Source organism: Coffea eugenioides, chromosome 6 (assembly GCF_003713205.1).
Source record: "Coffea eugenioides isolate CCC68of chromosome 6, Ceug_1.0, whole genome shotgun sequence".
Classification (NCBI taxonomy): Eukaryota; Viridiplantae; Streptophyta; class Magnoliopsida; order Gentianales; family Rubiaceae; genus Coffea; species Coffea eugenioides.
The window spans coordinates 17801780-17813611 of record NC_040040.1 but is presented as its reverse complement, the minus strand read 5'-3'; the positions used below and the strand labels follow the sequence as shown (position 1 = coordinate 17813611).

At 33.9% G+C, this 11832-nt stretch overlaps 1 protein-coding gene across 1 annotated transcript; it reads left to right on the top strand.

The window, feature by feature from the left end:
• The first annotated feature begins 8032 nt into the window (after positions 1 to 8032).
• On the top strand, positions 8033 to 10020 carry LOC113773731. Its single transcript, XM_027318352.1, has 3 exons — positions 8033 to 8112; positions 8213 to 8952; positions 9736 to 10020. Exons 2-3 carry the CDS (start codon positions 8218 to 8220, stop codon positions 10018 to 10020), a joined length of 1020 nt encoding a protein of 339 aa, XP_027174153.1. The 5' UTR covers positions 8033 to 8112; positions 8213 to 8217.
• Positions 10021 to 11832: the final 1812 nt, after the last annotated feature.

Genomic DNA, 11832 nt, shown 5'->3' with positions numbered 1-11832 from the left:
ATGCTTCTTCCTACATTTACTCTTCAGGAGAATGTTAAATGCTTAAGGTGGTACAAGACAAGGCATGGTGCCCTGAACTAGATTAATGGGCGGTGATGTGATTAAGTAGTGAGGCACAGCAGATAGTTGGGTTCTGGTTATACTCAAGAGTATGCTAGTAAGGAGATGACAGAATATAGTAGGATAAGTGGATTAGGGATTCATGGGCATTTTGAAAATTTGACTAGAATTCTGATTCATTACTCCACAACTTAATTGGTTAAGATCTATTGATTATTCAAAAGAGGTGCTTTGATAAATGTTTGGGACTATCATTTGGACGTACCTGTGATTTTTCCAAACCCTAAGGAAGTAGACATCAGGAACTCAAATTGCATAAGGTACTTGGGAACTTTTAAACATGCATGTAAATAATCTAATTAGAATTCCTCAGATGCAAATGGGATACTTGATACACGTTCTGCCATTCTAATTTCTAAAGATTTTGACTGTGATTTGGTCAAATTATAAGTCCATATGATATTTTTGCCAAAATTTTAGGGGAGGTAAATGTCATTAACTCAATTATTAACTATGGCAACCAGGTCAAGAGTTATTTAACCAATCATTACATGGGAACATGTAAGAGTTATTTACAGAGTTTTTAAGAATTGAAACTTATTATTAATTATGGATTTGAAATATATATTATATAAAAATGTAGAAGTTATAGATAAATATGGCACTGTTTTCTTTTTCCCATCTATTGGATATATTGTTAAAGGTAAAGTTAGGAGGAGGTCCTAAAAGCTTTGCTATATAATATGGGTATAGGCCTTGTTCTCTTTTGGTGTAGATTTTGTAACTGTCAATTTTGGAAAGTAATTACATAAAATAATCAGCTATCTGAAAAAGTTACTCTTTGATAGATTTTGGATTTTACAAATGAGAACATTAAAAAAAAAAAAGAAAAAAGAAAATTGGTAATGGCATTCCACTTTTTGTTAATGGTACTCTCATTACCATTTTTATCATATAATTATTATTTATTAGACTATATGATTAAAAAAGCGTCATTAATAAAAAATGAAGTGCAATTAACATATAAAAAAATTGATTATTCAAAATCAGAATTTAACATATGATCAACTGAGAAAGCGAATAAAAATAAATAGTTCACAGTATATGGTTAGCCTTCACCTCCTTTAGGGCTGGGCTACTGCAGCTTAGGTTGCCTAACTCTATAGTCATTGGACTGAGCCCTAATTCATCAGAGCTCACATGAATTAAGGCCTCAATTTTAGACTCGTTTGCAATGTCAATCGAGTTTGGACTACACCAAGCTCAACCATTACTGCTCGGTTCAGAAATTATGATCTATTTTTTATTTTCTTTGTAAAATAAGATACTAGGACCTTGCAACAACAAAGGAAAAATCAATGGTCATTTTAGGAGATCATTTCCTCAATTTATATCCCATAATAATAATGGTGCTTTCAAATGATTAAAATTCTAACTTTTTTTTTCGGAGACGGCAACTATAGTATATCCTAATCTATCCTACACTATGGGAGGGGGTGGACCTAAGGAGGTCCAGAGGTAATCCAGAGGGGACTGAACCACCACCGGACCAAACAGGTGCATCACCACCGGATTAAAATTGTAACTTGGGTTATAACATTTTGCTCTCATGAGCTTGCGGGTAGTCGCACTTTGTCAGTTTGTCCTCTTGAATAAAACCAAAAAAAAAAAAAAAAAAAACACTTTGCACCCTTACCCTAGTAAATAATAGGTCCTCAAAACATGTGAAAATTTTTCTTTTAGTTTTGCTCTTAGTATTACTCACACTTTGTTCCTTTCAGCCAAAACAAATGTACAATTTGCTTTAATAATTAGCAACTCTATATATAATATATTGAACTATTAAGAAAGTTATAATATAATTTTAATATTTACAACTAACATACTTTATGCTAAAACATTATTGATGAAAAGTATCATATATATAGTTCTTCAGAATAAACTTTCTATAATATTTCTTTATAATGTAACTTTTGTATTTTTTTAAGAAAGAATTAAAACCATTTATAGTTAAAAATGTGCTATAAATAATCCCATATGCCATAATATCTTTTGCAATATTCAAAATTAACCTCAAAATCTTTAACCTTAAAGAATAAAAAATGAGTTATGTAAGAATTTAATAAATTTGATATTAACAAAACATGTTGACAAAACATTATCAACAAAAAACTGAAAATCACTTGTGAAAGCCCTGTTTGGACAGCCATTTTTCGCCGAAAAATTACGTCGTTTTCCGTGATCACATTTCCCTATTACTTTTTTTCCTCACATACAACAAATCGCTACAGTAATTTTTCTACAAAAAAATCCAAGAAAATGCAATCCAAACAAGGCTTAAGCATCAGAAGATAATGTTTAATATAAGTTTAAATATAAAAATTAACAATTAGGTGTTAATTAACCTACAAACTGTAAATATGTTTTTAAATTACAATATTTGCTCCAAGCGTAACAAAAGGTATGTGTAACAAAACATTATCAACAAAAAACTGAAAATCACTTGTGAAAAACTAAGCATCAAAAGATAATGTTTAATATAAGTTTAAATATAAAAATTAACAATTACGTGTTAATTAACCTACAAGCTATATGTTTTTAAATTACAATATTTGCTCCAAGCGTAACAAAAGGTATATGTTTTTTTGTTGATATCAAATTTATTAAATTATTACATAACTTTTTTTTCAAGGTTAAAGATTTGAAAATTTATTTTACATATTTCAAAAGATACTATGGCACATAAAATTATATATAGTACATTTTTCTCTGTGGAAGTTTTTAATTCTATCTTGAAGAAAACTTTAAAAAATACATTGTAGGAAAATGTTAATAGTAAAGTGATTATATAGAAAGTTTATTTTAAAGAACCACATATCGATACACACACATACATACTTATATACACCTATATATATATATATTTCTATGTGTGTCTCTGGTATTAAACTTGATTAAGTATAAATTTATATTTTATATAATTTAAATAAGAGGCAAAATAAACATTTCATATTAATAAAAATAAAAAAACATATATATATGTATATATATGTGAAGCTCGATGAGATCAATTAAGCTCGACAAGCTTTCAAGCTTTAGATGCTAAATTCGAGCTTGACTCGTCAAGTAGGTCGAACTGTTTTGATTCGAGTTCAAACTTAGTCAACACAAGTTTTATTTCGAATTTTGACTAAGTAAGCTCGAGCTACTCGATTAATTTCGACTCATTTGCACCCGTAACCCACCATCTTATAAGTTTTAGTTGTTAACCTTGGTATTGATATTAAATATGATAGTTATCAACCTCGGTGTTGATAGATCAAAAATGACTATTAATGAAGAAAATTCAAATTTAAAGCAGTTGATAAATTAAAAGACAACAAAGTGATTTTTTTTAAACTCTTATCCTCCCTCTGTTGACTAGTAATTTAATGCAAGACTACCAATATAAGAAATTTTATGTAAATCAATTCACCAACTTCAATGGTGGCAAGGAAGTTAATACTATAAGTGAAAGGATAATTGATCGAACGCATGAAAAGGAAAAAGAAAAGAAATCTAGACAGCCCATTGACATAACGTGATAACCTTCTCATTTCTATTTGCATTGAAGGAAAGGAAGGGAAAGAAATGAAAAGGATACAAAAGGTTACCAATAGAAAAGAAGAGGAAATGCCACCAGAGGAAAGTGGTTTCCACTATTTTTCTTTTTTGGTTAAGTATAGAAAGAAAAGCAAGAATAAATTAGATTTGTTTTTTGGTTCAGGGAAGGAAAAGAAAGGAAAGGAAAGTGTTAGATTTTTTAAAAATTTTTTAGCAGGATAATGGTTGGTGGGACTTAAGAAGGGAGAAGGAGCAAGGGGAATTTGAATGGAGGACCTCTAATTGTTGGGATCTCAACTTTAACAACTAAATAAAGGCCTCCTCAATAAGCATTAGTTACTAGACTGAATTTAAAAAAATGAAAATTTAAATTATTTCATTTAATTTGTTCCTTCACTCTCCGTTTCTGGTCATAAAAATAACCATTTTCATTTCCTTTCCTTGCTCAAAATTCAGTCCAGACAAGAAAAATTAAAGCTCTCCAATTCTTCTCCTTTCCTTTCCCTCACATTCCTTCAATTCCCTAATATTCATTATATACAATTATATCTAATTGTAAGTTTGAGCTGAACTGAATTTGGCCCAAAATTCCACTATATGTGTGAGTTAGGCATGAGTCTCATAATCTGAAACCCGAAAATCTTATTTGTTTAGGACAATCCTAGAAATGGAGAATTGGAGAAATGTGAATACAATGAAGTTGTGTATAATATATTGGATTAATCTTATATATACTGTCAGTGTATACACTATCACAATTAGATATCTGACACATATATACAATTTGAATTTAAAATTTAAAATTTGCTCATGTGTCATGCATCCAACCGTGATAGTGTATACACTAACAGTGTATATAAAAATTATTCTAATATATTAGTTGGAGAAGTTTAAATGGCATAGGTTCATAATTAATTTATAGCTATGTGGATAAGATTGATATATTTTCTTTTTTTTTTAATCATTGCATTCGAACTATTTTATCCTTTTTAATAGGAGTACTAAAGAAAATATTTAGAAATCCAACAAAATTGAGTGCAAAATAGGTTCAAATTCAAACCAACAAATATTAAAAAAATTAAGATAAAATAAGAGCAAAATTGAAAAAGAACAAAATGCCAACAAAAATACGTGCAACCGTCATTATCCTACTAAGAAACTCGGTGAGGTCATCGTCATATAAATCCAACTGGGACCATCGACCATTAACTCCCATACGGTACGGACAAGATTTTCATGCCAACTGTGCCCTTCCATCTGCCTATAATCACAACAGTGCCCTTCCATCTACCACTAATCACAACAGTGCCACTGATGCTTACTTCTTACTTCCTCTGCATGCAGACAGCCGCTCTGTCCTCTCCCGATAAACTCTCCCCTTCCTCGTTCCTGTCACCATCAATCTCTCCCAAATTTCAGTGCGTGACTGTGTGTGAGGTCTTCCGTCGTCTTTTCGATCATTTTCAGGTACAATGCTTTGGTCTTCACTTCGCAAAATTTCAACTTTTTACTGTTACTAGCTATTCATTAGAGCTCTGTTGTTGGAGTGGCTGAGGAAAGATGGGATTTTTTTGGATTGTTTTTTTGGCTGTGTGAGTGAAATATGAAATTCTTCGAACTAACGAATTCTTTTGTTGTTTTCTTTAGTTTGGAATGAGTAATCATAGTTCTGCATTGCTGAATTGTTTGATGTTGCGTTTATGCTATCAAGGCTGCCTAGATGATTGATATAATTGGGGATTTTCTGCCTTTTTTTTTGCCTTTACCGTTTGCTTTTTCGGATTTTGATTTTTTCCAGCAGTTAAATTTGTGCATGCTTGTGAATTATGTGCAAATGTATAAGTGCAGGTGTAAAATTATCTTTTTTTATCTTTAATTTTGTTTTTCTATGTCTATTTTAGATACAAATGTTTTTAAGTGTGCGTGTGTATGAAAGATGGTGGGAGTTTTTTGCCATGTATTCTTATCATATGCGTGGGTATCAATTATCAAAGATGGTTGGGTCCTTGGAAAAATGTAAATGTGTGCTTCTGTTCTTGCATTAGAGATGGTGGTGAGGCTATTGGCACATCTTATTATATGGAGAGAGTGTGTGTGTGGGCTTGGAAGATTGCTGAGTTCTTGAAGAGATACAAGTGTATGTCTCTCTACGTGTAATTAAATAGGTGACAAAATTTTTAAATATGCATATTTGTAATGTGTCTGCGCATGCGCGCATGTTTATCTGCTTCAGAGATGGTGGAGAATTTTCGCATATATATTGGCAATGCATATGCAAGAAGATGTATCATATGCATATAATGTATCACTTGTGTGCGCACCTTTATACTTGCTACAAATGAATTAACTTATCTGGCTTAAATTATTCAATTTTCTGATATTTTAGGGATGAGATTTGTTATAAAAAAATTAGATCGGGGTAATATTGATTTCAAATGTGGGGATGCTTCAATTGACTGTCGAATTTTTCCACTCATCCATGGCCTTATTCTAGTAAAAGTCAAACAAATTTCTTTCTTATTTCTGTTGATATTCTTCTGGTATCTTTTGTCATGTAACTGTTGTCATCTTTTCTTATTTTTTGTTTCTAATTTTTGCATCCTTAATAGACAAAGGTCTAGTTAGAGCATTTGCTGTGGCTATGGATGAATTAGTTCTTCTTTTGTACGTTTTGTCTGTTTTCCTCTTTTTTGTGTAATTCCCGTCTATTCTTGTTAAGGGAATGATTTTTCTAATGACAGCCGCCTTATTTGAGTATTTATGTACATGTCTTCTTTGTTCCCTTATACAATGCTACATGTACGTAACATATTTACCATTCAATCTAATGTGAAAAAAGTTGAAAGCTGATGCGCAAAAGTCAATTTCATTTGCCATGTTTTAATATTTCATCTTTGCATATGCAATCCAGTATTGAGCTCGCTAATTAGATTCTTAAGGAGAATAATTTTGGGATGGTTTATAGGCCAAAATTCCTAATGGAACAAGTCTGGGGAAAGTGTATAACTTACAAGGATCTTCTTCCCTAATGCTACAGAGCAATGGTACCATTGGGGTGGGTAGACACTTCTTGCAGTTGATCAACACCTTCTCCGTTACTGTTAACAACTCATCCATTTTGTTCCCCATATCCTTTCTTGCTAGATGATATTTCTGCCTAAATATTCAGTATTTGTTTTAAACATATGGGAATTAGAGGTGTTCTTCAATTAGTAGCTCTTCCAATTACAGTATGGTACTACTAGTTTCCATTTAGTACTAAATAAAAAAGTTGAAATGATACCTGGGGAATTCATTCCAGTAAACTAATATGTAAGATGGAGGAAATGAAAGCTATGTTCAGAAGTAAACAGGTCACCAAATCTAAGATGCTGTTGTTTCACATGATTTCTTCTGGAGCTTCAACACTGTATGCAACTGAAAAAAACATTCAAACACAAAAACAAAAGAAGCATTCTAGAAAACTGAAACTCCTAACATGCTACATAAACCAGGACATACTGCTGGATTTAGACAACTTTATTCCAACTTTTAGCTGTGAGACCTGCTTTTGTTTTATCTTTGCTGTTTTCAGAAGATAACTTGAGGTTGCTCACCATATCTGATTATTTGGATGAGACTTGCCTTACATATCTATTGTTTCCAAACTGCTGCATGAGATGGTAAACTAGCCCTCACGACCCAGAGGACAAAGCTTTTCTCAGTATATGCTGAGTATCATAATTAATGGTGGAAACACTATAAGAGAATTCATGAAATGAATGCAATGTTTCAGAAATATTCCATCTAGAAGAACTCAGAATGAGACAATGGAAAGCATGAAAGTTTGCTTTTAACCAAAGACTCAGTTTTAGATTAGACTCTCCAACTGTGAAAATTAGACAGGAGGGGAATGCCGGCCAATGACTTGGATGTATAATCTTCATGCTATCAAGGTATTATATAATCTGCATGCTAGCAGGATCACTGTTGCGTGGGATGAACTATCTTGTCCTAAGTTAATGCTGAGATGGCTTTTTAATCATCTTTCTTCTTTGAAAAATCTGGATGTGTATACTACTGATATTTCTTTATTTACAGATTCAACAACAGATATCTGTTGGAAACATTTTCTCTGTATCACCAAAATATTTTATCATCATATTTTCGTACTCATATTGCAGGTCGAAATTGACTAAGACTATGGATTCTTCTCTCTGGGATCCACCAATTTGTGAAGGTTGCTCTGCCTTGTTATTTTTTTAGCTAAATGATTCAAGTTACTACTGGTGGTTGTTTAGACTGAAAAAATTACTGGAACTCTGTATAGATTCGAATTTTGCAAGATGGAAAATTTCTATTTCACTAAAGCTGACTTCTTATTTTTGTTTGTGTAATTTTTGGTTACAGATGACAGTGCTGATTTTAAAGGAAATTGGCAGTCTGATTTCTCCTCTGGTGTGGGGTGCGGTAAGTTTATCCCCTTTACAATGTTTGCTAATCAGTTTCTTTAGGGACTTTTTTTAGACTGACTTAAGGTCCCCTCTTTTCCATTATATGTGTGTCATAGATGTCATGGAAGAAGATGCCATAAATGAAAGGTGTTGTATCGAAGTGCTGAAAAAATTGATACCTAAGGCTGATGCCGAGATAAAGGAACTTGAGGAAGAAATTATATTTCTTCAGGCCCAAGTGGCTTTGGAAGATGATGCTTGGGCTAAGATATGCTTTGATACTTTGACAGAGAGGACCAAGGCGCTAGATATCTCGATTCAGAGATTGAAGAATGAAAAAGTGCAACAGCAACAAGGACAGGCGTCTAGTTCCCAAACACATGGAGATCCTGCTCAGAATGAAAAACAACAAACAGAAAATGAACTAAACTTTTGTTTCCAAACAGATGGAGATCCTGCTCAGAATAAAAAACAACAAACAGAAGATGAATTGGATGTTTGTTTTCAAACAGATGGAGATGCTGCGAAAATTGAAAGCCCACAAACAGAGAAGGACCTTGATTCTCACATCCAAACATGTAAGGAACCTTCTCAGAACCAAAAAATACAATTGGAACATGAGATGCGTGTTCTTTGCCAAACACATCTAGAACCTGCTCAGATTGAAAACCTGCAAGCGGAACATGAGAGGGATTTTAATTTCCAAACAAATGGAGATCCTGGTCAGGATGAAACACTACAAATGGAACATGAAATGGGTGTCCCTCACCATAAACATGGAGAACCTGCTCCGAAACTGAGTGAAATACTAAAAGCTCTTCTGGAAAAGTACTACTTTCCAAACAGAGATAAGCAGGTTTGTGTAATACCTCAATTTTATTCTGTTGCTCTGCTGCCCCACTAAGCAAGTTGGCATGGTTAATTGATTAGACATAGTTTTTCATATTACCCTCTACTATCCCCTGGTTTTTCTTGTTTGTAAATAAGTGCAATAGTTGATGTGAAATGAAGCGGCTGAAAACCTGTTCTGGATTATTTCTGGTCATGTCACTTTTCAGAATATGTATAAATTTCCTATCCAATACCTGAAGATATTTGAGACCTTAGCTGCTAAATGCTTCCTACCATGTTCACTGGTATTAAGCATCTCAAAAGCCAGATAGATGTATGACTGAAAGAGTATTATCGGGTGAGGTATTTGAGAACTTATTCAAAGTAACTTTCAGGGAAAGAAAGCCTTTTTTAAGAAGTAAGGAAGTAAAACAGCTTCATCGATTACATGAATTAGATCAGGTGAACAAATCACTTTTCGCTTCCTCTTGTTCATCACGTTTTCTGGGGAATAATGGTATGGGCTATTGCGGATTTAAATTATAATCATGACTTTGCATGCCAACGTGATGTACGCTAGTTGAATTGTAGTTTGTTCTTTTAATTTAACATCTTCTGCACTATTTTTATATGGTATTGCTGGCAAATGTGATGTCAAATACACCATCTTTGCCGATATGTATCACTGGACATTTGATGTCGACTTGGTGCTTGGAATTTGTTGTGTGTATTATTTGTTTCTTTTAAGACCTCATTTAAGTAACAATCACTTTTCGCTTCCTCTTGTGAGAAGCTCACCGCTCTCCAGTCCACAGATGAGACCGGCTTGAGCAATGCTGAAGCAATAGCCTGTGTTGCTAAATCCTTGGAAGAGATTGCTGAACCTTTTAATCCGGAAGTTTCAGAGGATGCGGAAGAGAAAGACCAGGTAAAGACAACCTCTTTGCATTATTTTGCAGTTCCTAGCATGGCTGCCCTGCGAAATCTGTCAAGTGCTAGATTTGAATTCGCAATTCTAACTTGTGACTCGTGTAGACTACAAGATTTCCTTTCTCTTTGTTACATTTTCATATTGGTTTTCTTCAAACAATGATCAGAATGGAGATACTACAATCATCAACTCATTCCCAAATCTTTCTGAACATGCAAGTGAAGCATCCACCAAGAGAAAAATGATGGAGATTGATTCAAGCGGAATACATGATTCAACGACCGAGGCAGAGAAGAGGATGTATACCCCAGACATTCAGAAGGTACCTACCAATCGGTCGTCAAATTAGGAATCAATTATTATAAATGTACAAATTTCTTTTGACTTTACTGCTCTCATACAACAAACAGGAAGCAACTGCTATGATGATGGATACCAGTGCGAATGCCTTGAGCTACATAGCTGGTTCAAGCAGTGGAACAGTGGGCTGCAATCTTTCTGAAGAAACAAGCGGGGCAGTCACAGTACAGAATTTCAGAATTAAAAGCACTAAGTTGAAGCCATCTCCAAATCCCGCTGAAACCACCATTACAGAAACTGATATGGTATGAGATGTTTCTTATGTACTCGAACTGATAAACAAGTTAGGCCTAATCATTTGTGAGACTCTTGGTTTCTGGTTTCTTTAGTTTGATGTAAGCATGTACTATACCTTTTTCCAAGCTGAGGAGGCGACAGTAATGTATCCCTTTCGAGCACCCTCATATCGTTTAACTCACTGAGACGTGACTTATCAGTTGTACCTGTTATTATATTGTGAATAAACATATCTTATAATTACTATATTAATACTAATTCTTCTGAATTCTATTAGTTACTCTGCTTGAGAATTGAAATTCTCAGTGTTGGTCGAAATATCGATATATCACATTTAAATATCTAAACGAGGATGTAGAATATATGCACCATTTGCAGAATGAAATTATGTGCGTTAATGTATTTTTTCTTTATCTTTTCTTGATTTTTTTTTTGTCTATTGCTTTTGTATTCTGATTCAATAAAGAAATAATTTTTTTCCGTAAAATTACTTGTTAAAATCCTAACGAATAAAGACTTTTGGCAAAAATGGGATTTTGGGTTTTCACAAATTTTCCCCCCTACAAAGTATGAGGAGGATTCAATATCTACACGGTAAATTTTCATTTCGGAGATGATTCTTATATGACTAAGAAACCGTGTTGCATCTTCTTTTCTTTTCTTTTCTTTTTTTTTTTCAGAGCATCTTCCAGCTTTCAGATATCACTTCAGTTTGCATGACAGATCCTGTAGATCGGAAGGTTAAAGAGGTTGATATAACCAACTCGAAAGAAGCCGAATTTCCCCTCCTAATGAAGCAAGAAGATTGGTGGCTTTTTGATTTCGAATGGGCACTTGGAGAATCATCTTCAGAGGTGTTCAATAGCACGACCAAAGAGCCATTGCTGAAGGAGAGACAGAAGCCACAACTGTTGAATCAAACACATCATATTGAAGGAGTTGGAGCAGAATCATTCACGTCAAACTCCTTGAAGTCAGGGATTACCGAACACAGAGACAGGCCCTTCCCCATGTTTGAGTTGGGACTACTTCCAGAATCGTCCCTTGGTATGGAAATGGGGTACAAACCCTCCACTATGAAAAGTTTCAAGAGGATCCTTGATGAGAATAATTCTATGAACAAAAAAATAAAAGAGGAGACCCGTATAGACTTCAGTGGAGAGAAAAGTTGCAATGTTGTTTCGGCTTGTCAGTCACCAGGGACCAGGCAGAAATCTGTGCTCCCCCCATTGATCAAGAAAGGTGAAGAGTTGGGCAATCTCCAAGTCACTCGGACGATGCAAGAGGGAAGGCTGAAAGGTTTGGTCAAGGAGGAAATCGATCGGATCTCCAACTTTCATGCAGCGAATGAATTTGGAGTTAAGAAGCCTCTCAAGT

What these genes read in the sequence shown, in the direction of transcription:
- LOC113773731 (XM_027318352.1), top strand. Translation starts at nt 8,218, where the DNA reads ATGGAAGAAGATGCCATAAATGAAAGGTGTTGTATCGAAGTGCTGAAA. An exon ending in TTCCAAACAGAGATAAGCAG is followed by an intron (nt 8,953 to 9,735) that starts GTTTGTGTAATA and finishes ACCGCTCTCCAG; the next exon opens with TCCACAGATGAGACCGGCTT.